The sequence below is a fragment of the Hemitrygon akajei genome, chromosome 20, assembly GCF_048418815.1.
Source record: "Hemitrygon akajei chromosome 20, sHemAka1.3, whole genome shotgun sequence".
In the NCBI taxonomy this organism is placed as follows: Eukaryota; Metazoa; Chordata; class Chondrichthyes; order Myliobatiformes; family Dasyatidae; genus Hemitrygon; species Hemitrygon akajei.
The window spans coordinates 35217998-35244856 of NC_133143.1; the positions used below are offsets into that span (position 1 = coordinate 35217998).

General features: G+C 40.4%; 1 protein-coding gene across 7 annotated transcripts in view; it reads left to right on the top strand.

Moving 5' to 3' along the window:
* The window catches only part of zdhhc11 (zDHHC palmitoyltransferase 11), a 123090-nt gene that overhangs the window by 62144 nt on the left and 34087 nt on the right, over positions 1 to 26859 (top strand). For all 7 annotated transcript variants that reach the window (XM_073024161.1, XM_073024160.1, XM_073024162.1 and 4 more), the window contains exons 2-3: positions 13451 to 13672; positions 21160 to 21338. In XM_073024161.1, the coding sequence (XP_072880262.1) occupies positions 13451 to 13672; positions 21160 to 21338 (401 nt within the window). The remainder of the gene's footprint in view (positions 1 to 13450; positions 13673 to 21159; positions 21339 to 26859) is intronic.

The window sequence follows — 26859 nt, forward strand, 5'->3', positions numbered from 1 at the left end:
GTAGGTAGAAATAGAATAAACTGATTGGCAGCATATGGAGCCATCAAACAAAACAAAATGTAGCTGTAAATCAAAAGATGGTCTGAACAATGCCAAATTGGAATGGAAATTAAAAGCAAATAAATCAGACCTGGTGTGAATTGTTTGAAACATATTGTGTTATTTTGAGTGTGATTTCTTCTACTGGTTGTGAATTCCAAGGTTAATTAAGAAGTGCTGAACTAAACTAATGCTGAAGGTATAAATTAAATTCTGTTCAGTAATCAATTGTAATGTTAGTGGAATTAAACATGATTGGACTTTTGTTGGAACTGATCCTCTTTAACTTTGTGGTTATAATGCTCAGCTTGAATGGTTTCCTGTTTTGGTGACAAACTTAAGCTTTATGAAATATATATAGCCTACACACAGTGTCTATAATTTTATAGACATTATATCTATTATTCTAGTCTGGTTCTCTTTCTCTCTCTTTCTCCCCCTCACTATAATCACCCCCAGCCCTACCTTTCTTTCTCTTTTATTTCCCATAATTCTCCACCTTCCCCCAGCCCATTTCCCTTCAGCCTATCACTTCCCAGCTCTCTACTTCATTCCTCCCCCCACTTCTTATCCTCTCTCGACCATCCCATGTTACTTCATTCCTGATGAAGGGTTTCGGCCCGAAACGTCGTCACTACCTCCTCCCATAGATGCTGTCTGGCCTGCTGAGTTCTGCCAGCATTTTGTGTTTTTACACAGTGTCATTGTTGTTTTCCTTTTGATTAAGAAGCTGAAAGAATTACCATTTAATATCACTTTGTCAGATTTCCACTTTTACTAACTTTGGTTGCCTCCCTTAATGTAAGACTTTAAAATGTTTGATGGTTTGTCCTGCAAAAATTTTAAAATATTCTAAATAAACTTGTTTTTTTTAACTAATTTTCAGAATTTGGGCAGTGCTTTAATCAGCAAATTTAAATACAGCATTGGAGCTGTACTTAACTTCACAGTCATAAGAATGAAATGAGTAGAACGGGGGGGGGGGGGGGCTAAGCACACAGCATTGTAATGCTGATAGTGATTGTGGAGGAGATGCTGTTGCCAATCCAAACTGACTGTGGTCTGCAAGAGAGAAAATCAGGGATCCAATGATACAGGGAGGTATCGAGGCCTAGGTCCTGGAGCTCGTTGATTAGTTTTGATGGAACTGTGGTTCTGATTGTAGAGTGAGGTTTAAATTCTCACTGCTGTTCCTCTTTGTAGAAAGAATGTACTGTAAGCACTTTCCCTATGGATACCCAGCCTTTGCAGATTCAGTCTATTCATTTTCTTCTGTGGCCAGTGACCTTCTTGATTGCGTTCTTTTCTTTGGCATTGAATTTGTTCCTGGAACTGAGGAGCCTGTAACGTGTTGATTTGATGCAAAGCTGTACTCGGGCACTTGAAAAGTATGTTAACTCTGCATCAAGATGTGATGTTACTGCCGTTAGGTGTTTTTGCTGGGGCCGTTCATGAATGGCAGAATGTTTACTGCACAGGGCAAGGCCATTCAGCCAGCATATCTGTGCCTGCTGTCTACTGAAGTTCTGCTCATTCCCCATAGCCTTGCCTAGTGAATTTTTTCTCCTCCATGTACAGTACCTATGCAGTTCTGTCTTGATGGCATGTTGGAACCTACGTGCAACACACTGGCAGGCAATGCGTTCCAGATTCTAACCACGTGCTATGTATGTAAGCTTTTTCCCTTGCTTCTCACTTAATTTATACCCCTGAAGTCTAACCCTTGACCTTTCGATCAATAGGAACAGGCCTCCACTAACCATTGTTTGGACCATTCATCGTTTTATGTACTTCTATTCAATTTCTCCAAAGGTAATGTCAGCCTGTCCAATCTTTTGTTGTAGCTGTCGTCCCTCTCGCCAGGAATTATTTGCATGAATCTTTCCTGGATCCCTTCTAATGCTTTACATCCTTCATGTGTGATGGTGGGCCGAGGTCAGACCAATGTTTTATAAATATTCTGTAGGACTTTTCTGCTTTTCTATTCTATGCTGTGGTTGAAGCATAGAATTGCCTTATTTATCAACCTGCCTCCCTACTTTATGTCAGTTGTGTACTTGTATTTCCACGCCTGTTTGCTTCTGAACTCATAATACTCTTACAATAGTCTCCTTTATTCTACATTGCCTATTCTACTCTTACAAAAGGCCCCACCCCACATTTATCCCTGTTCATCTTCATTGCCCATCTGTCTGCCCATTCCACCTGCCTATTTATTCTTATTACAGTTTATCATGGACCTAAAGATATGACATGACAGGAACCCCATATGACATGAACTGCAGAGTCCTCCTAAAAATGAGTCCAATCCACAAACTGTGCTGATCAAACCAAGGCCCAAGACTCCCCACGTTCCTTCAGTAGCAGAGAGGGAGAGGGAGACCAGTCAAACACGGACAGACAGCGTCGAACACATGCTTTCCTTCTGCTCTTGTCCTTGCTGATTTCAGTCTTGCTCAGTGAGTAGCCAGCGAGTAATGGAGCTGATTGTGGGTTTGCACTCTGCCATTCGGCAACCTTGCTCTCAACCATGCCGAATTCCCTCAGAAACAGCAAAAGTACCAGATCTCTGGTGGCCGAAAAATACATTATCAAAATGTAAATTATAGGCTCCAACCTCAGACAGATTAGTAGCAGAAGTATATATTTTTTTAAAAAGTAGTTGTTTTGTGAATTGTCTGCAGGACATTGCATTGGTTGCTGGCACTATCTTGCTAAATCTTGCAACTTGGCCAAGCTCAGATTACTTTTATAGATCAATACAAAGCCATATCTCCAACTGATGTCTGTAGAGTCCTGCTGTTCAATTTAGATCATGGGATGGTTCAGCAGAGGAACAGGCTCCTTGGTCTATGATGTCTGTGCCAACCATGCTGTTAATTCACTTTCCTCCAGTCCGGACAAACAGCCATTCACTGTGATCCTCTCTTGCCTCTTCAACTTAGCCATATTTTCATCCATGCTATCAGTGTACTTTTTTTTTACGCTATCTGCTTCAACTTTATTGATAAGCCTATATAATGGCATCTTATTCAGTGCCTTCTGAAAGTCCATGTGTACATCTACCGCACTGTTCTCACCAATCTGCTTCTTCATCCAAAAAAGTTATCAAATTTGTTAAACATTATTTGCTCTGAACAAATGCATGTTGGGTTACTTTATTCTTCAAAAAGCAAGCATTAATCCTGTCCTAGATTAATAGATTCAAAAGCTTTTCCACCACAAAAGTTAAACTGAATAACCTGTCTTTACTCCTTTCTTTAAACAAAGGAGCAACAATTACAACTCTCCAGCCCTCTGATGACACCCGCTGTATCAAAGAGCATTGGAAAATTGCAGTTCAGTGCATCCTATATTTCTGTCAAAATACTAAGATACATCCCATCCAGTCCTGGTGATAGAACTACATTGTTTTTAATGATTGCAGTGTCTCAACTATCACTTTCACTATTACTTTGGAATCACCTTTTTTTCCCCCTTGTGAAGACTCCGGTAAAGAACTCATTTATCACTTTAATGGTCCCCTCACTATTCTTGTACAAAGCTCCATTTTTGTCTGTAGTCAGCCCACTCCTTCCTGCACTGCCATATTAATCTTTGTATGCCTATAGACTGTATGGATTCCCTTAAAAATGGTATCCTTTTCATTAGCTCTCTATCTTTCTTGCTTTAATTTTTATTTCCTTTTTTATCATTTTATAATGGTCCCAACTCTTCTTGAGGTTTACAACCCAAACCTGTCATACTTAGTTGTATTTTTGCTATATTATTAAGTACAACTAACTTTTCCGTACCTCCAAGCAATCAATCTTTAGAATATATATTGAATTTAATTAACCTTATTTCTTACATCCTTTACATACATGGGTAAAAATCTTTACGTTATGTCTCCATCTAAATGTGCAATGTGCAATCATAGTAATATATAATTTATAATAAATAGAACAGTCAATGTAATGTAGAGTACACTCAAATCAACGTGAGTTCATCGGTCTGATGGCCTGGTAGAAGAAGCTGTCCCAGAGCCTGTTGGTCCTGGCTTTTATGTTGCGGTACCGCTTCCCGGATGGTAGCAGCTGGAATAGATTGTGGTTGGGATGTCTTGGGTCCCCAGTGATCCTACGGGCCCTTCTTCTTCTTCTTCTTCCTTGTAAATGTCCTGAATCATGGGAAGTTCACAACTTTTTGAAAGTTCAAAATAAATTTATGTTTTAGTATATAAGAAGTAAATTTAGTGTGTGTATGTATATGCATATACATATCTGAGATTCATTTTCTTGCAGGCATTCACATTAAACATAGCACAACACAATAGAATCAATGAAAATCTGCATACAACTGAGACAGATGGAAAAAATGACAAACTGTGCAAGTGCAAAAGAAAACATAATAATTTAAGTAATGAATATTGACAACATGAATTGTGGAGTCCTTGAAAGTGGAAAGTGGAATCAGTTCACCATTAGGGTGAGTGAAATTATTCACTTTGGTCCAGTAACCTGATGGTTGAGGGGTAATAACTATTCCTGAACCTGGTGGTATGGGACCTAAGGCTCCTGTACCTCCTTCCTGATAGTAGCAGAGAGAAGAGCGGATAGCTTGAAGGCTGCAGCAGAGCTCCTTGTAGATGTGGTGAACTTTTCACATGAAGTTCTAAATTTGTTTGTTCCTTCATTGCATCTCAGGAAAATTGCCTGCTCTGTACCTGAGCTAATCCCTCCTTACAGACAGATGCCTGTCAGCTTTTTAGTTCTAATCTACCTCGGCCAGATCCACTAGCTGCATGGAAACCAACCTTCCTCCAATTAATTATTTTTACTTTGGATTGCTGCTTCACCTTTTCATATGATTCTATGAACACCTTCTCTTGTCTGTTCCCCTGCCAAAACTTAGTACACCTGGCTAATCTTGTCCTTAGAACCAGATCAATCAATGCCTCCTTCCTTCTTAGACTACAAAAATGATGTTCTAGAAAGTTATCCTGCATATTTTGGAATTTTTTTGGTCTCCCTTAACACAATAATTATGCCAGTTTACATTGGGATAATCAAAGTCCCTCACTATAATTACTGTGCCAACCTATAAATACACCCAACAGTACAACTTCCCTTGCATTGTGTCTGAGATCTAACCAACAGGTCAGGTTTAAACTTCTGAGATAGCCTCTTTCTCTAGCTCCAATCTTCTTCCATCAAATCTGCTAATACTGCCTTTATTTCTTCCTTATCTTTCCTGAATATTTGAGTTTAGGAATATTTAATACCTACTCTTGCCTCCTTTTTCAGCTAAGTTTGTTGCAACTACCATATGTTCCACTTCCTGCAGTTTATCCACGTTAGTGACTGCACTCTGCATATTCTCATACATGTGTAGGAAACCACATTTAGTTTCCACTTTCACTGACACCAGTAAAATCCTTAAACTGGTTTAATTTTGTGTGAATTGCCTTCCCCATTTCGCACATTAGTCTGATAATTTTTCTTTGCTCTGATGCAGTTTGCTGGTGCATTTGTATACTGTGCAATTATCACATCACCATACTCTTTTCTCCCCCCTCACCCCATTTCCAATCATTGTCTTGCACTGTAACATAGTTAATAGAGCTGATGCATCAAAGTTCAAGCAATTCAATCTAGGTTCCAAATTCAGTCCTGACCTTTGCAATTGTCTGTGTAGAGTTTGCATGTTCTCTCCGTGACTGTGTGGGTTTTCTTCAGATGTTCTAACATGATGGGTGGTTAATTCACTGTGAATTGCCTTCGCTGTGTAGTCAGTGGAATTAATGGGTACATCAGGAAAGGGAATGGGATCAGTGTAAATAAGTATTTGATGCATGGCACAGCGATTTGTGGGCCTGTCTCCTTGCTGTACAACTCAATGACTCCGCTGCCCTCACCTGCGTCTTCTTTGTTTCCCAGACGTCCGCGCTCACCCCATCTTCCTGCCACCTTAACAGTGATAGAGTTCCTTTTGCTTTCACCTACCACCTCAGGAGCCTCCACAAAAAAACATCTGCAACTCCTGCCATCTTCAATGGGATCCTACCACCAAACACATCTTTATCTTCCCCACACTCTCAGCTTTCTGCAGGGATCGCTCCCTCCATGGTTTCGTTGTTCATTCATCCCTCGCCACTAATCTCCCTTCTGGCACATATCACTATCACTGCGACAGAAATGCTACACCAGCCCCTTTACTTCCATTCAGGGCCCCAAATAATCATCCCAGTTGAGGCAACACTTCACCTGCAGATCTGCTGGGGTTGTCTGTAGTATCTTGTGCTCCTGATGCAGCCTCCTCTGCATTGGTGAGATCCTGCTGTAAATTGGGGAGGGGGTGGCGGTGACTTTCTTGAGCACACCCGCTCCATCCACCAAGAGCAGCATTTCTTTATGGTCAGCCATTCTCCTCATTCCAGACATGCTTGTCCATAGCTGCCTCTTTTGCCACAATGAGGCCATTCTCAGGGTGGAGGGGATTTCTGATGTGTTACCAATACAAATTAAGTAGCTTTAAACACTAAATTTTAACTACTACAATGATTCTCTGTTAAGTTTTATAGCTCTAGCTCTCTTCACCTCCCACCCCACCCCAGTAAAGTTTTTCCTTACCTCAGAACATCACCTTTTGCTCAATTGCTGACTTTCTATGCTCCATCCTAAATTATACTGTACTAAGTTCCATTGTGTATGAAGCCAACAATGCATTAATTGGTCTGGCAGAATAATACTTCTTTGGCTGTCATTCAGGGTCACAGATAATGTGCTTTCACTCCTGTAATGAGCCAGAAGGCCATGGGGTAGGAGAGGGCTGATGTGATGAATGAGTGGGTAATTTGTGAGGTGACATGTCTCTTCCACTGTTCATAGTGGGCTTCTGTCTGTTCCTTCTGTATGGAGTCTTGGTCCTTGATGCCATCTCGTATACTCTTATCTGCTGAGCTGTCAAGAGCCATGCATTACAAGTCAGTTGGGAGCACGTATTTCTGCAAGGAGGCCTTGATACCAATATTGCCTCTTTCACTCTGTCTGCCTGGTAATTCCTATCTGACCTAGTGGTATAATACGTCAATTTTGAATATCTGATGCCAGGAGCATGAGTGGTAGGGCCTGCTTAATGGAACTAAATGAGTTTAATTAGGCCGTCAATACCGGGAATATTGGCCGGAGAGCTTAGGCTAACATTGCTTTGCTTATGCTTCTAGTTAATTTTGCAAAGGTGTTACTGTACCAGAGCTTTGAGGTGTCTGCTGAAAGGAGTCCAAGACCATATTGCAACTAAAAACATAAGAAGGCCAGAGAAAATGGAAGCCCATCAGTAAAGACCGACATTAATGATGAGATTATCCATTGCAAGCAGCCTTTGGCCAACTGAGGAAAGGGATCTGGAAGGTTAAGGCTTCAGACCTGGCTTAAAACTCATAATCAATGAGGAAGAAGTGATCTGTCACTACATACTTCTCAGGACGTGCTGTTTGATGTTGTACAGTTCATAAAGAAGAAGTTAGCCAATCTATGATTCATCTCGAAGTTGCCTCAGGATTCTTGCTTATTTGAAACTTTTAACACTCTTCTGCTTCCCCATTGGAGGCAATGGAGATGCGGAGTTGTTGATATTTAATTCTGTTGCACACCACAAATCTCAAGTAAACTGTAGTCTATTGTCAGACTCATACTCTGCCTGATTGCAAATGTAACAAAGACCCATCTCACCTCATTTCACTGTCTTGAAAGCCCCAACCATTCACACTTCAGTCCATTTTGAGCGTCCATCGATAAGCATGGGAAAGGATTGTTTCACTTTTGATCAGGGATTGCTTGTGTGCTACAGCTCAGAAACTCTGCCATGTTCCATTCTAAAGCGATATGACTAAGCTGGTGGTCATATGCCCCCTTCCTGACAATGGAGCATTTCTGTTACCTGTGACATGCTGTTGCTGCCTGAGACACAGAGGCAATAAAAAGTAATTTCTGCATCAGCTGCAGCATTTGCATGATTGTGCAGATTTCCTGCGTGTGACTTCTTTTAGAAACTCATGTTCTCGATCATGATGTTGCATTTGAAGCTACCCTCCTCTCTGTTATCCAGTGTTTGGTTTTTAAGTGCTCTTGTTATGTGTCCATATTTCTGTTGTGAGACAAACACTTGCATTGTGCCTGACTGGTGGTTGATCCAGACCTGTGACTCCCTGCACTTGTGGTCACATGATGTTGCCTTTACTCTGTGACAGAAGCTTTGGGAATTGTCCCTTTCCTGAGGGCAACTGTTAGATTTGTGGCTGACTTAGATCTGAGTTCTCCGAGATTCATTGCTGCCATCTACATGAAAATCACAACAGTTTCTTGTATGTTGTGTTTTATAGGATTGCTTTTATATTTATTGTGTTTTTCATGCACATAGCTTTTTAATACTGCATCAGATCTGGAGAAACAGTTACTTCTTTCTTCTTTACTCATGTAATGAAGAAAGATATTTAGCAATTTTGAATCTTGAACCCAATCTTGAATCAAATATCAGGCTTTTTATGCCAATCAAGTTTGGCTATACCCTTTACTCTCTTGGTTATATGTCACTGGGTGCATGATTGGAAAGAATTCTAGAGTTATAAAATCTGTATCTGTTAGGGCTTTTATTAGGCATAATGCGCGTACACGTACGTGTACACACATTCCCTCTCCCTCTCCATTAGGCAGTATCTTTCGAGGGGAACAAACAACCAGGTTTTCATGCTGAGACCCTTCATTGGGATGGACTGTTTATTCCCCTCTATAGATGCTGCCTGACTTGCTGAATTCCCCCAACATTTTCTGTGTTTTACTCAATATTTCTAGCATTCTCTTGTGTTTTGACATAAAATCTATTTTAAATAAATTACTTCCAGCTTCTCCCAATATTTGATTATGTCTTCTTAAGAATAAACTCTTCTCGGGCTTCCAGCCAGGTATGGGTATTGATTATTCCCTGAAGAAGATAGCAGAGTTTGTCATCGAAATGTCGATTATAATCAATACCTGTACCCGGCTGGAGCCCAAGGAGAGTTTATTTGTCATGTACGCCAGAAAAGCATGAGCTCAGATGTCTCCTTAAATTATAGATTTTCATGTCTCGTATGACTATAGGTTTAAGGATTCTTCTAATTTCTCAACTACATCTAACAAAATTCAAAGTAACTTTATTAACAAGGTGCATATATGAACACCATATACAACCCCTGAGATTAATTTTCTTGTGGGCAATCACAGTAAATACAAGAAACACAATAAATCAATGAACGACTGCCCCAACAGGACAGACAACAACCAATGTAAAATACAACAAACTCTGCAAACACAACAAGAAAAAATGAAAAGAAATAATAATAAATAAATAAATAAGCAATAAATAGAATACCTGAGATAAGGAGTCTTTGAAAGTAAGTCTGTAGGTTGTGGGAACAGTTCAGCAATGGGGCAAATGAAGTTGAGTGAAGTTGTCCCCTCAAGTTCAAGAGTCTGATAGTGAGGGGTAATAACCGTTCCTGAACCTAGTGGTGCAGGTGCTGAGACTCCTGTACCACTTTCCTGATGGCTGTAGAAAGAAGAGAGCATAGCCTGGGTGGTGGTGGTGGTCGCTGATGATGATCCTGGGACAGCACTCCACGTAGATGTGCTCAGTGGTGCAGAGGGCTTTACCCGTGAGGTATCTGAGACCTCTAACAGAGTTGCATAGTTAATGAGCAACACCCTTAAGGAACTGATTATCATGCCGTTGCTTTCTGACATTCCCTCACTGCAACGCTTAATTCCTGCCTGTGTTCATCACTTCCTGCTCAACCATGAGATCATGTCCATCCTCTCTATTTAGTTATTGTGTGACTCTCACATTTTCTTATAAAATCCTAACTTACCTATGAATCTTGCAAGCACTTAAGCCATCACAGTTTCTGATAGCAGTGGTGTGATCACTCGAGTTGAGTACGATGTTCTCTGAAAGGATTCCCAATCACTTTTTTATGCCATGGACCATTACCATTAACTGAGGGGTCTGAGGACCCCAGTTTAGGAGCCCCTGTCCTAAGGGGTGCCTATTGGTAGGTCCTCAGGTGGCTGTGGAGGCCAATCTGGGATGTTGGAATGGATTCCCTTAATGGAGAACGCTTGTGTGCATGACTTTGCTTAACATGGGGAGGCTGATGCAGAAGCTGCCACCACACAGTCCTTGACAGATCGAGGCCAGGATCCAGTGGTATGGAATGCAAGGTGACTAGGGACCCTTAGTTGCTGCAGCCTTCCTCTGCCTTCACTGCCGTTGTGGAGTGGCATCATCTTCTGCCAGCTCCACCATTGAGGTCTTGGTTGGATAGCTCTTTGTCTGGAACCTCCTCCTTGACCTTACCGCTATGGGTGACCGTAGCGAGAGCTAAGCACCAGATGGGTAAACTGGAGACAGTGTCGCTCTCAGGATCTCAAGGAATCACAAGTTTCTCCACCATGACAAGGTGACAGTCCTTTGAGAAAAATTTCTGGTACAGCCTGTGTTTGCATTTAACTCACTGAAAATTTACACAGTCTAACTCGCTTTAATTTTATTCTTAAAGTTCCACCAACCATGCTTAGAATAATTACTGCCTGTCAAAAGCAGCAGTCTGGGGGCTTTCAGATCTGTTTTTGATCTGACCCATGCCGATCTGTGAATGTAAGTAAACTGCAGACATCACATTACGCCATTAGAGCCTATTTTCTGCCATTTCAGCACCCATCCAGTTTTAAGCAAAGGTGCTTGTTCTAATTCTATCCACGAATGCTTATGTCCTATATGTGTTGATGTCACTATAATCTCTGGCCATGGGTTATTTAGTAAGTTATAAACAAATGCTTTTCAAAACATCTACTTGAATGTAAACTACTTGAGGAAATCCGATGTTGTGAAGAATGAAAGGTTATTGCAAAAGATGAGAGTAAATGGTGGGGTAATAGATTGGCATGGATAAGAAAGTAGCTATCTAACATAAAATTTTGTTATTAAGTCGTTAATGTATACAGCACAGAAACAGGCCCATTAGCCCAGCTTGTTTATACTGACCAAGGCACCCATCTAAGCTCATCCAGTTTTGCTCTATATCCCTCTAAACCTTTTCTATCCATTTAACCTTTCTAAATATCTTGTATACATTGTAATTGTACCCACTCCTACTACTGTTTATGGCAGCTTGTTCCATATAGCCACCATCTTCGATGTGAGAAAGTTTCTCTCTAGGTGCCTTTGAAATTTTCCCCTTTCACCTTAAATCTATACTCTCTACTTTTGAACCTTCTCTTCCCCAACCCCCCCCCCCCCCGGAAAGAATAGTCTTTCAATTTCCTCTTTTAATTCAGCATATTTCTGGTGTTTTTCGTTTGATTGATTTCTGTATGCTATGTGTGTTTGGCATGGCTATATCTATAAAGTAAGTTGTTCTTGCTTGTTTGTCCTGTAATGTTATATCCAGGCAGTTATTACAGATTGTCCTTTCTGTAGTAATGGATCAGTCGTAATAATAAGACTCTGACTATAAAACTGGACCAGACTTGGTGTCTTTTATGAGTTTGTATTTTAAAGCAAGATTTTAGTGAATGATGTTAGCCACATTATTGTGAATGTGTAAGTAATCAGATCAAGTTAAATAGCTGCATAATCTTGTAATGTGTTGGATTGTTTCTGGTTTCTCTTGGCATTCTCTGCATGTATAGTCTTGAATTTGTTGATCTCTTATTATGTATTTTTGATCGTTTTTTTCTCTTAACCATCTGGTCCTGTATAGCCACAAAAAACCCTCTTTTGGGGGGGGGGTGGGGAGGAAGAGGTATTCAACATTTCCTTGTTGATGTGAAGTCTGCTCAGTTCACGGGGATGTCTTCCATGGAGGGTCGCGTTCTTCCATTGGTGAACTTTTTCTTCAGTAGTGATAATTCCTTCGTTTTTCGGGGTTGAGCTTTCATCTAAGTTCAGTGGTGTGTACTTCTTATCAGAATTGAATACGTGCTCGTGTGGAGTGCTGAATCCTGGTTTCATTGATGAAAATATATCCTTAGAAGTTTTATATGACTGTTAAGTTTTTTTATGTCTGTTATTCCTCTTCCTCTTTCTGTCCTGGGTAGTGTTAATCTGAGTGTCTTCAAGTGCACATAGTTCTTAGTATGAAATAATGTTGCTAAGCCTCTGCATAACCTACACTCTCAACCACAGTTTTCGTAACCAAGGAAATCCCCTCCTCCTTTTGAGAGTCTCTGGTGTGGATGGACTATATGGTCCAATGATGAAGTTGTCTAGTCTTGAAGAAGAAGTGAAACTATAGATCTGTAAAGAATCTGAATTTAGCAGTATTTCTGCAAAGATTGATCAATTGAAGCCAACACTTGTATTACACTGACAAGAATATAATAGAGAGGAGAGGCCTTTTTTATGGGGGAAATAAAAAGAGCAGTTCAGCAGAGAAGCACGTCAATGCCACTTTTTAAATTTGTTTTTGATGGAAATGAAACAGATTTGAGGGGAGGTTGGTGAATTGATTAGGGTGCCCTAGAGGGATCAAGTCTAGGGCTGTTTGTACAAAAGCAAAATAGCAGTGAAGCTGAAAACCTGGAATAAAAATAGAAGGCTGAAAATTATCAGTTGACCAGGCACCAGCTGTGCAGAGAGAAACAGAGTTAACATTTCTAGTTGGTGACCTTTCATCAGCAAAGACTTTATTCCTTGTATATCCAAATGAACTGGCCTTTATGCATGTCACTTAAATTGACCAATTCATTAATCCAAGAAACAATAAACTACTTTGGGATAACAAAGTAAAAATAGTGCTTGTCTTAAATGGTGTGTAAACAATAGGTATTAGATCTTCTTTCTTAACATCGATTTCACAGGTTTGCCCAACTAAATTTTCATACCAAATATTGACCACTTGCATACCAAAAATTATTCTTGCATAGTTTCATCCAGAGTGCATGTCTTTAGATTCTATTGGAGGGCTTTGTGAATATGAACATTGCTTAAAAGTATCTGGAAATACGGGATGGGGGGGTAAATGTCAGTAAAGTGATCACGAAACTGCTTATCTTGAAACATCACTGATTCATTGACACATTTCAGGGGTGGAAAGCAATTCAATCTATATGAGCCTTTTGACTGATATTTAAAGAAGGTGCCTTTTAGTTACAGAAAAATGTCCATGCTCATTGCAGTGCTTCAGAAAAGTCTACCACATCCTTTCATGGTTGACAAAAGAGTGTTAGTAAATAATTACCGTGCCAGTCAACCACATCCCCCACATTTGTGAATAATTAACATGTTCTGGAAGCAAAATTCTCAAAACAAAATTTGGGATGATAAAACAATAAAAGGGAGTAACGGAGGGAGCAAAATGAATTAATGTTATTTCTTTTCTTTCTGCCCCCAGATGAATTGTTATGACCGGAGATTACGGAAAACTGTACCCGAACGAGAGAACAGCAGAAATGATCTAGTAACTCCTCCAACACGTTCAAGAGTCAACGGTTGGACCTTGCCTCTCCATTCCTTCCAGTTAATTGCCTGGGTGCTCTACATCTACCTGGCAATTGTTGCCTTTGGAATTTACATACCAATGTTGCCATATGCATGGAAGTACATTGGTTATGCTGTATCCTTTACACAATGTGATTGGCTTTACTCAGTGCATGCGATTGTTTCCTTTGAAATTTAATGACACACTCTCATGTAAAAATAACATTGTCAGATCTCTTAGATACAGTTTGCCCTTGGGAAGAAAGTTTATTTGATTGATGGACATAAATCATTGTAAAGACAAACAGGCAAGAAATAGCCAAGGGTAGCGAAGCCTAGTCACTTTCCAGTTGACATGATAAAGCTAAGCAACATAGGACCTTTTTTTGATCTTGTACAGTAATAGTGCAGGAAATGGAATGTTATTCCGATACCTTGCGACATTGGACTCATGCCCTGTGGGTCTTAGTTAATAGACCTATGAGGAGCTGGTGTTCCATTCAGGGTTGTCATTGTCAGAACAACCTAGTTGCAGCAATTTTTTAAAAAATGTACATGAGATCCCTGGAGGCTGGCATGCCTGGCCAGCATGATACCACAGCTGATAGAGATGGCAGTCATTATTATACCTTTGGAATGCAAGGGGTGTAAAATGCTGCCATTGCCAGTGATGGAAAAAAGAATGATTTAAAAAAAAATATTACATGCAAACTGCATATTTTATGGCCAAGAAGTATTTGCAAATTTTAGTTAGAAAGCACAGAGAATTTATGTCTTCATTAGAGACTAACTAGGGAATAGCATGAAATTAATACAGGAATTCAGAAATGGAGATATTTATGGTATGGTTGCTGGCCAGGATATCACAACTAGCATTTCCTAACAAATCATGCTAATCATCAAAACCTGTTGAATTATGATGGTGTATGGTTGTAAGAAAGAGTTAATCATCCAGGAACTTAAGTTTATTTATTTATTTACTTCTTTGTGTTATTTAGAGATACAGCATGGTAGCAGGTCCAATGAACTAGCGCCACTCAATTAAACCCATGTGACCAATTAATCTAATACCCTGTACATCTTTTGAATGAGACAGGAAACCGGTGCACTCGGAGGAAACCCATGCAGTCACAGTGAACGTACAGATTCCTTACAGACAGCGACAAGATTTGAAACTGGGTCACGAGCACTGTAATAGCATTATGCTTCTATGACACTGTGCCACCCCCAGTTTAAATTTATTTAATTAAATAAAATTTTCTGTACTAAAAATCCCAGTTTTGGTAACTGAGCTGGTAGAAGCACCAAAGAAATTAATTGTTTATTGGATCTACCTGGTCTTTCAGTATGATCCATTAAGACCTACATTATAATACTGATCTCATCTGGCTGATGTGTTAATGTGGTTAATTCCAAATTGAAATAATTGTGGGCCTGAATAGCAGTGCCCACAGCCTATGAATGAAGATAACAATCTTTATCAAGACTTTAGTGAGTTAATATGACATAAAGCTGTCATTATTACTGTAAGAAAATACACAACAAAAGGCAATTGATCTAAAAAGAGACTGGTGCTATCAATCAGGATCTCTTCATGCCTTGTGTGTCATTCAACTATGCTTTTCCTTACTGTGAAGGATTTTTTAACTCTGAATTGAAAGAAGGCAACACCTAGTTGGTGTGACCAACAAGCTCCCTTCCATTTTAATTATCCCCTCTCCCCTGGATACCTCACAGACTTCATTGGCTTTTTCTACATGCATATATCATTTCACCCTTAAATACAGCAGTCTGATCTGCTGTCATCACTCTCTGTAGCAACAAGTTTCATGTTCTTCTCTCTTTAAAAATAAAACTCTTTTATTTGATCTCTTGGTGATTAATTATATTTATATATGTACTAGTATCTTCCAGGCACATTAAGCAACAGGGATTAGAGAAGGATATTTAAATGGAAGATCTAATATTTCCAGGAGATGAGCCAATTCCTTCTGAGTTAATATGACTTCATATAGTGCCAATTTTAAAAAACATTCACCCCTTCCTCTTTCCTGAAAGTTTTCATGTTTTATCGGTTTACCACATTGAATCACAGTTTTTTTGACACCAATCAAACGAAAAGACTATTTTGTATCAAAGTGGAAGTAAAATTTCTACAAATTGGGCTAAATATATTAGAATTATTAAACTGAAAATAATTGATTGCATTATTACTCACCCCCTTCCAGTCAGTACTTAGCAGATGCACCATTGACAGCAATTACAGCCTTGAGCCTGTGTGGATAGGTCTCTATTAGCTTTACAGAAATGGACACTACAATTTTTCCCCATTCTTCTTTGCAAAACTGCTCAAGCTCTGTCAGATTGCTTGGGGATCATGAGTGAACAGCTCTTTTCAAGTCCAGCCACAAATTCTCAATTGGATAGAGGAATGGACTCTGACTTGGGTGACAAGGGAAATTAGGGATGGTATCAAGTCCAAAGAAGAAACATAAATTAGCAAAAAAAAGCGGCACACCTGAGGACTGGGAGAAATTCAGAGAGCAGCAGAGGAGGACAAAGGGCTTAATTAGGAAAGGGAAAAAAGATTATGAGAGAAAGCTGCAGGGAGCATAAAAACTGACTGTAAAAGCTTTTATAGATACGTGAAAAGAAAAAAATTGGTCAAGACAAATTGTAGGTCCTTTACAGTCAGAAACAGGTGGATTGATCATAGGGAACAAAGACTTGGCAGACCAATTGAATAACTACTTTGGTTCTGTCTTCACTAAGGAGGACATAAATAATCTTCTGGAAATAGTAAGGGACTGAAGGTCTAGTGAGATGGAGGAACTGAGGGAAATACATGTTAGTAGGGAAGTGATGTTAGGTAAATTGAAGGGATTAAAGGCAGATAAATCCCCAGGGCCAGATGGTCTGCATCCCAGAGTGCTTAAGGAAGTAGCCCAATAAATAGTGGATGCATTAGTGATAATTTTTCAAAACTCCTTAGATTCTGGATTAGTTCCTGAGGATTGGAGGGTGGCTAATGTAACCCCACTTTTTAAAAAAGGAGGGAGAGAGAAACCAGGGAATTATAGACCGGTTAGTCTGACATCGGTGGTGGGGAAAATGCTAGAGTCGGTTATCAAAGATGTGATAACAGCACATTTGGAAAGAGGTGAAATCATTACACAAAGTCAGCATGGATTTGTGAAAGGAAAATCATGTCTGATGAATCTTATAGAATTTTTTTGAAGATGTAACTAGTAGAGTGGATAGGGGAGAGCCAGTGGATGTGGTATATTTAGATTTTCAGAAGGCTTTTGACAAGGTCCCACACAGAAGATTAGTGTGCAAACTTAAAGCACAAGGTATAGGGGGTATGGTATTGATGTGGATAGAGAATTGGTTGGCAGACAGGAAGCAAAGAGTGGGAGTAAATGGGACCTTTTCAGAATGGCAGGCAGTGACTAGTGGGGTACCGCAAGGCTCAGTGCTGGGACCCCAGTTGTTTACAATATATATTAATGATATAGACGAGGGAATTAAATGCAGCATCTCCAAGTTTGCGGATGACACGAAGCTGGATGGCGGTGTTACCTGTGAAGAGGATGCAGGGTGACTTGGATAGGTTAGGTGAGTGGGCAAATTCATGGCAGATGCAATTTAATGTGGATAAATGTGAGGTTATCCACTTTGGTTGCATGAACAGGAAAACAGATTATTATCTGAATGGTGGCCGATTAGGAAAAGGGGAGGTGCAACGAGACCTGGGTGTCATTGTACACCAGTCATTGAAGGTGGGCATGCAGGTACAGCAGACGGTGAAAAAGGCAAATGGTATGTTGGCATTCATAGCAAAAGGATTTGAGTACAGGAGCAGGGAGGTTCTACTGCAATTGTACAAGGCCTTGGTGAGACCGCACCTAGAATATTGTGTGCAGTTTTGGTCCCCTAATCTGAGGAAAGACATTCTTGCCATAGAGGGAGTACAGAGAAGGTTCACCAGATTGATTCCTGGGATGGCAGGACTTTCATGTGAAGAAAGACTGGATCGACTAGGCTTATACTCACTGGAATTTAGAAGATTGAGGGGGGATCTTATTGAAAAGTATAAAATTCTAAAGGAATTGGACAGGCTAGATGCAGGAAGATTGTTTCCGATGTTGGGGAAGTCCAGAACGAGGGGTCACAGTTTAAGGATAAAGGGGAAGCCTTTTAGGACCGAGATGAGGAAAAACTTCTTCACACAGAGAGTGGTGAATCTGTGGAATTCTCTGCCACAGGAAACAGTTGAGGCCGGTTCATTGGCTATATTTAAGAGGAAGTTAGATATGGCCCTTGTGGCTAAAGGGATCGGGGGTATGGAGAGAAAGCAGGTACAGGGTTCTGAGTTGGATGATCAGCCATGATGATTCTGAATGGCGGTGCAGGCTCAAAGGGCCGAATGGCCTACTCCTGCACCTATTTTCTATGTTTCTATGTCTGATGGCCAAAAAGCACAATTTCGGTTTCATCAGACCATAGAGCCTCTTCCAGCTGATTTCAGAGGCTCCCACATGCCTTCTGGCAAACTCTAGATGAGATTTCATGTGAGATTTTTTTTTCCAACAGTGGCTTTCTCTTTGCCACTCTCCCATAGAGCTGCAACTGCTGAAGCACCTGGGTATGTGCAGTCTCTCATCTTGAGCACTGAAGCTTTTGACTCCTCCAGAGATGTCATAGGTCTCTTGGTGGCCTCCCTCACTAGTTCTCTTCTTGCACAGTCACTCAGTTTTTGAGGACAGCCTGCTCTGGGCAGATTTACAGCTGTGTCACATTTTTCCCATTGCTTGTTTGACTTAACTATACTCCAAGGGGTATTCATAGACTTGCAAATTTACTTGTGCCCATCTCTTGACTTTTGCTTTTCAATAACCTTTTCGTGGAGTTGCTTAGAGTATTTTCATGTCTTCATGGTGTAGTTTTTGCCAGGCTGCTGACTCACCAACAGCTGGACAGGTGCATTTTTACAACTATCAATTGAAACACCTTGACAGCACACAGGTCTCTAAAAACAGATCTCTGTTTAACTGATTATGTGACTTTTAAAACCAATTGGCTGCACCAGTGATGATTTGGTGTGTCATATTAAAGGGGGTGAATACTTCTGCACTCAATTATTTAGTGTTTTATATTTGTAATTTAGATCACTGTGAAGAGATCTGTTTTCACTTTGACACGAAAGAGTCCTTTTCTGTTGATCACTGTCAAAAAAGCCAAATTAAATCCACTGCAATTCAATGTTGTTAAACAATAAGACATAAAAACTTCTAAAGTGGGTGAATATTTTTTATAGTCACTATATAGTATATATAGTACAAGAAAAAGAAATAGAAAAACAAATTGCCAGACTTAATTTAACAAAGCTTTCACTTTGTATCTTAATCATCCTATAGGAGCAGTATTATTGATTGACTGTATCATAAATAGTTGTAGCATCTCCCCACCCCACCACTACTCACCCACAGTGAAATATGTAAGAGCAGGTTGAGAGGTGATCTTATCATGATATTAAAATACCATTTAGATTTTAATGAGGAGATATGTGTCCATTTGGTGGAGAAACCCAGTGTGACGAGGGGCATAAACTAAATCAGGACAAAGCTATTCAGTAGAAAAACCAGAAGGGAAATGTCTTCACACAAAGATTAACATAAACCTGCATTTTTCCCTCAAGTTTAAATTACAATGGTATCTTTTATAAAAACAAAGGTTGGTAAGATTTTGTTAAATAACATCAAAACAAGTCATAGAAGTCTGCAATGGTCTAATTAACACAAATGAAACAAAACAAGACATCATAAGTGAAAAAGCGTCTGGTGTGGAAAATAAAACGGGCTTAATATGGGAGACTCTCCTGGGGCTGGGGGGAAAAGAGAGTGCACAAGAAACCAACTTTTTCAAACCCTTTCTGTACTTTTATTAAGCAGAGGAAACTTTGACATTCTTTTAAAAATTGAAACTCATCTGTTTAATATAGATTTGGACAGCTGGATGCAGGCAGGTAATTAAGTTTTGAATTGTAATAAAGTTTGAAGTACTGGTGAATGAAGAGGTAGATATCTTAAAGATGTCATTTGTGGATTAGTAGTTTCAGGACAGAGAAGTGTGTGTGTAACCAGGACAACAAGTCAGTTTAGTATTGAACAAGTAATGCACATTAGGAGATTTTCTCTGAACTCATTAAAACTCATCACAGCCAATTAGGCATATTTTGAAGTGGAAAAAAAATTGCAGTAGGATAACAGATTGTTCATATATTTGTAATGTTGGTCAAAATAATAGGACAACTTCCCTTGCTCGTCTTTGAAATAGAGCCATTAGTTGAGTTGTGCTGTTTTTTTTACAAAAGGAGGGTCCTTTGGTACTGCACTGGAATTTTGCTCTGAGATTTTGCTTTAAGATCTTGGAATGGGTCTTGAACCTGTAACACTCTGGGTTGGAATTTGAAGCAACAGAACCATGGCTGACAATTAACATATTCGTGCCAACAATATCCGTCCCTACAGACCGACTGAAGAAAACACTAAAGTATGCAACATGTGTTCGATATGCAGCAAGTCTAATTTCTCATAAAATAAATAGGCTTTAAGAGCTCATTTGCTTCATATTTCAAATATGTGGTGAGATTAATAAGAGTGTGGTAGCAGGAACAATATTCCCATAGTAACAAGCAATAAACAAAGTCCTGAGGCTACAAGTTATGAGCGCAGAGCATCAGTAAATTTTGCATTACAAGCAGAGTTTATCTTAGTGTGAAACCCTGTCACTGTTCTTTGTCAGGCTGCAGCAATGAGGTCATTGTAGTCTCAGGAACCAATGGAAAATAAAATTAAAAGTTCCTTTCCCTAAAGAACATGCATCTGTGTTCACAAAACCAAATTGATGGGTGTAGTCACTGTTGTAATGCAGCAAATAAGGTAACAATTTACACATAGCTAGAGACCAGGTAATCTGTTTGTTATGGTGATTAGCTAAATATTAGAATGACAAAAACATCCCTGCTCCTCTTCAAAAATAATTCTAAGGATCTTTTCTCCCACAGTACTGGGGATAGAGCCTTGATTTAACATTTCACAGGAAAACATGTTAAGTGTAGCACTTCCTTGGCACTCTACTGAAGTGCTTGTCCAGATTACTTCAGTGTTTGAGATGGGACTTGAACTTCAAATTTTCTGGCTTGGTGCCATCCATTGACCGACAGCTATGATCTGTAATAAAGCTGCAGTTAGTGATTGGGACAGGAGGGTTGTTTCATGTACTGTTTTACTGTGCCATGTTCCAAACTGCCTCATGAAAATGACAACTGATTTGTTTCTCATGCAACCTGAAAATGTTAGATAGGAAAAGACCAGCTAATTTGTCAAGTTTGTCTGTTACAGTTACAAACATTCAGGCTCCTGCAGTACAGCAAAATCCAGTTTATAGCTATAAGTATGGGAGATCCGTGAGTATTATACTGAGCTTACTCAATTTCCCATCAACCAGTTTGTGGGTCTTGGTTCCTGTGCGGATCTTTGACCAAAATGGAGCTAAGTTGATTAATTTTCATTTCCTTTCCTCCCAGAGTTTACTTTTGGCCCTTAACGCTGAGTTCAGATAATTGGGCTGTTGTTTGTGTATCATTTCATTGTCCACCTGGTTGCTGTATCCATCGACCCAGCAGACAACAGTGTGCGGGCCAGGAAGAACTATAACATTCCAATGCCAACGCTTGACCGAGCCAAGCATCCCCATGTAATTCAGAACCAGCACTGCTACCTCTGTGAAGTGGATGTGTATGTATCTGTTTAGTTAACCATTATAACTGATTAGTGAACTATGCACTCCGTTCTGTTTGGGTGACTGCACTAGAAATGCTGAAAGACTGGGATTAATTCAGTTTGGTTGGTGTATCAAACTAATCTCTGCATGACGTGATGTAGCTGGGTAATACAGTGAGCTATGAAGACAAGAAGTTTCCAGACTGACTTTTTTTTTGTCAGGTTGGCTTAGCCCACTCTGGGGCCTGAGGACAGGCTTCTACAACCTGAAGGCAGAGGCAAGAGGGAAAGCATTGGCGGGCTGGGTTGGGAGGAAATTCAGCTTCTCCTCCCAATTATAAACTCATGATATCTCCATTTTTCCTTGCTGAAAGTTCCCTTATGTACATTTTCTTTGATTTGTATATGGGCAGTAAGTGTCAAGTGCAAAGCTGTCAAATTGGGCCTGTTCTTAAATGCCTTCTGAAGTGCGTGACCTCTGAACTAATGCAGCTGATGTGTTGAAGATAGGCTCGGAACTAGCAGCAAAGAGAAAACAGTAACAAATTTCCAAATTATGATGCTATCAGAGTGGAAGGGGACCTTGTCAGTGAAGACACTCCCATACATTTTCTCCCCTTGCCTTCCTAGCTCACTAAAAGATGCAGTTGAAGTTTGAGTTGCTACAGTGCCTTTGGTAGATGTTGTGCAGTACAGCTCCTGTGTTGGTGATGGAATTCGGGTCATTTGGGATGGGATAGTGGGTCGCTTCATCCTGAATAAAGTTCAGTTTTTTGAGTGCCTATTGGAGCTGCACCCTGGCAAGAAGACAGCCTGCTCTGGCCCTTCAACTGTCTTGTAAACCTTATAAGCAGTTAAGACACACGACATAGATATATTTCTGACAATGGTGAAGTGCTGGGTTTTGATTTCAAGGATTTTGGCAGTGATAGTGTCATTTACTGACCAGAAGTGCTGGTTTGGCACTGTTCTTGAGGATGATCATAGCTTGGCTTTGCTGTGAAGATTGTTTATTATTTTGAGGCTCAAGCCTGTGCTATGTCCAAGTTTTATTGTTTGTGAGCTGGATGCATAAAATCTGCAAGAGGCACTGTAAGAGTTCATCAAGGCCTATTTGACAATAATTCCCATAGCTACAAATTGGTAATTACAAACTACAGGCTACAAATACATGGCACCTATAGGCCTTCAAGAGACAGAGACGCGCGCACGCACGCACTCGATATTTCTTAGTTGTTGAATCAAAATCCTAGAACCTGAATCTAATTTAGAATGTGTCAGTTGAAGGCTGTGGTTTCCTATTGCCTCTCTTAAGAGCTAATGGTGATGAGCAGTAAATGTAGGCCTTGCTATGTACTCACACACCTTGTGAATGAGATAAAAAGAAACACTTACTAAAAGTATATAGCCTACCCATTTGCAATTAGAGACTTGAGATTCAGGATTAAATTTGCAATAAGTGGTGCACGTAAATACAAAGTTCAGAAGACACATTCAACTTATTATACAGGTCGACCTTCACTAATCTGGCACCACTGGGACCTGAGGAGTGCTGGATTAGTGAAAATGCCGAATTACAGAAGGATCACATTAAGCAATAGCTAACTGCCTCATCATACCTTTAAAATATCATGTAAATCAGTGCAAGTTAGATAATAATGAAACAAAAATATTAAATGAGTAGCAAGTGAAATTTTAATAAAGTATTATACTGTACAGGCACAGATAAAATAAAAGGTACAGGTAAATGTACAGGAATTAACTTGTACAGAACAGTTGAGCAATTCTGCTTCTAAAGTGAGACGTTTAATATACCTTCAGGCAAAGTTACATGTTTGCAAGTGTGGGGTTGTCAGGATTATTAACATCTTCATCTTGAAAAATGAGTGAAGCATCAGGAGCTGAAACTGGCACAACAGTTTCTTCAAAAACTGTTGATGTTGGTGGCCGCACATCTTGGTGAGGAGAGGCAGAAGTTGGAGAAAGGAGATCTTCTATACGCCACATTTCATGCGACTGCCAGGCAACTGGGGATTTGATGCTGGGCGCTTCCCTCTTCACTCGCAGTCACTAAGGGAATCCCCGTTAGTTTCTTGTCCTCCGCTTAGTAACATGCTTATATTCAGCGGGTCACCACGTCTGATCTGAAGTCGTAGGCAGAAGAGAACGGAGCGCCGGCTGGGCGACACTGGAGGGCAGTGTGCGACAGCCAGCAAGCAGGCGAGAAGGCGGACTGACCCAGCGCGTGCCAGCTTTCTTGCCACTGGCGGGTCAGACGGGCGAGTGCTGGGCGGCTGCGCCTCATGCAAATGATATTAATAAATGCTTACAAGAGCGTGCCAACACTTGAGCAGATCTAGCGCAACCAAAACAATGTGCAGCAGATTGGTACAGTGGCCCAGGAAATTTGAAATTACAGTTGCGCTGAAAATTTTAAATCAGTGCCAGATTATCGAAGGAACCAGATTACAGGTAGTCGGATTAGTGAAGGTCGACTGAATATCTTTCCAGTAGACTACAACTGCTTACAACATAGAAACATAAAAATAGGTGCAGGAGTAGGCCATTCGGCCCTTCAAGCCTGCACCGCCATTCAGTATAATCATGGCTAATCATCCAACTCAGAACCCTGTACCTGCTTTCTCTCCTTACCCCCGATCCTTTAGCCCCAAGGGCCATATCTAACTTCCTTTTAAATATAGCCAATGAACCGGCCTCAACTGTTTCCTGTGGCAGAGAATTCCACAGATTCACCACTCTCTGTGTGAAGAAGTCTTTCCTCATCTCGGTCCTAAAAGGCTTCCCCTTTATCCTTAAACTGTGACCCCTCGTTCTGGACTTCCCCAACATCGGAAACAATCTTCCTGCATCTAGCCTGTCCAATCCCTTTAGAGTTTTATACGTTTCAATAAGATCCCCCCTCAATCTTCTAAATTCCAGTGAGTATAAGCCTAGTCGATCCAGTCTTTCTTCATATGAAAGTCCTGCCATCCCAGGAGTCAATCTGGTGAACCTTCTCTGTACTCCCTCTATGGCAAGAATGTCTTTCCTCAGATTAGGGGACCAAAACTGCACACAATATTCTAGGTGTGGTCTCACCAAGGCCTTGTACAACTGCAGTAGAACCTCCCGGCTCCTGTACTCGAATCCTTTTGCTATGAATGCCAACATACCATTTGCCTTTTTCACCGTCTGAGTACCTGCATGCCCACCTTCAATGACTGGTGTACAATGACACCCAGGTCTCGTTGCACCTCCCCTTTTCCTAATCGGCCACCGTTCAGATAATAATCTGTTTTCCTGTTCATGCAACCAAAGTGGATAACCTCACATTTATCCACATTAAATTGCATCTGCCATGAATTTGCCCACTCACCTAACCTATCCAAGTCACCCTGCATCCTCTTAGCATCCTCCTCACAGCTAACACCGCCACCCAGCTTCGTGTCATCCGCAAACTTGGAGATGGTGCATTTAATTCCCTCGTCTATATCATTAATATATATTGTAAACAACTGGGGTCCCAGCACTGAGCCTTGCGGTACCTCACTAGTCACTGCCTGCCATTCTGAAAAGGTCCCGTTTACTCCCACTCTTTGCTTCCTGTCTGCCAACCAATTCTCTATCCACATCAATACCATACCCCCAATACCGTGTGCTTTAATTTTGCACACTAATCTCCTGTGTGGGACCTTGTCAAAAGCCTTTTGAAAATCTAAATATACCACATCCACTGGCTCTCCCCTCTCCACTCTACTAGTTACATCTTTATAAGATTTGTCAGACATGATTTTCCTTTCACAAATCCATGCTGACTTTGTCTGATGATTTCACCTCTTTCCAAATGTACTGTTATCACATCTTTGATAACCGATTCTAGCATTTTCCCCACCACCGATGTCAGACTAACTGGTCTATAATTCCCTGGTTTCTCTCTCCCTCCTTTTTTAAAAAGTGGGGTTACATTAGCCACCCTCCAATCCTCAGGAACTAATCCAGAATCTAAGGAGTTTTGAAAAATTATCACTAATACATCCACTATTTCTTGGGCTACTTAAGTACTCTGGGATGCAGACCATCTGGCCCTGGGGATTTATCTGCCTTTAATCCCTTCAATCTACCTAACACCACTTCCCTACTAACATGTATTTCCCTCAGTTCCTCCATCTCACTAGACCCTCAGTCCCTTACTATTTCCAGAAGATTATTTATGTCCTCCTTAGTGAAGACAGAACCAAAGTAGTTATTCAATTGGTCTACCATGTCTTTGTTCCCTATGATCAATTCACCTGTTTCTGACTGTAAAGGACCTACATTTGTCTTGACCAATCTTTTTTCTTTCCACATATCTATAAAAGCTTTTACTGTCAGTTTTTATGTTCCCTGCCAGCTTTCTCTCATAATCTTTTTTCCCTTTCCTAATTAAGCCCTTTGTCCTCCTCTGCTGGTCTCTGAATTTCTCCCAGTCCTCAGGTGTGCCGCTTTTTTTGCTAATTTATGTTTCTTCTTTGGACTTGATACTATCCCTAATTTCCCTTGTCAGCCACGGGTGCACTACCTTCCCTGGTTTATTCTTTTGCCAAACTGGGATGAACAATTGTAGTTCATCCATGCGATCTTTAAATGCTTGCCATTGCATATCCACCGTCAACCCTTTATAAGTATCATTTGCCAGACTATATTAGCTAATTCATATCTCATACCTTCAAAGTTACCCTTCTTTAAGTTCAGAATGTTTATTTCTGAATTAACTATGTCACTCTCCATCTTAATGAAGAATTCCACCATATTATGGTCACTCTTATCCAAGGGGCCTCGCACGACAAGATTGCTAACTAACCCTTCCTCATTGCTCAATACCCAATATAGAATGGCCTGCTCTCTAGTTGGTTCCTCGACATGTTGGTTCAGAAAACCATCCCGCATACATTCCAAGAAATCCTCTTCCTCAGCACCCTTACCAATTTGGTTCACCCAATCTATATGTAGATTGAAGTCACCCATTATAACTACTGTTCATTTATTGCACGCATTTCTAATTTCCTGTTTAATGCCATCCCCAACCTCACTACTACTGTTAGGTGGCCTGTACACAACTCCCACCAGCGTTTTCTGCCCCTTAGTGTTATGCAGCTCTACCCATATTGATTCCACATCCTCCAGGCTAATGTCCTACCTTTCTATTGCTTTAATCTCCTCTCTAACCAGCAATGCTACCCCACCTCCTTTTCTTTCCTGTCTATCCCTCCTGAATATTGAATATCCCTGGATGTTGAGCTCCCATCCTTGGTCACCCTGGAGCCATGTCTCTGTGATCCCAACTATATCATATTCATTAATAACTATCTGCACATTCAATTCATCCACCTTGTTACGAATACTCCTCGCATCGAAACACAAAGCCTTCAGGCTTGTTTTTACAACACTCTTAGCCCTTACACAATTATGTTGAAAAGTGGGTCTTTTTGCTTTTTGCCCTGGATTTGCCTGCCTGCCACTTTTACTTTTCACCTTACTACTTTTTGCTTCTACCCTC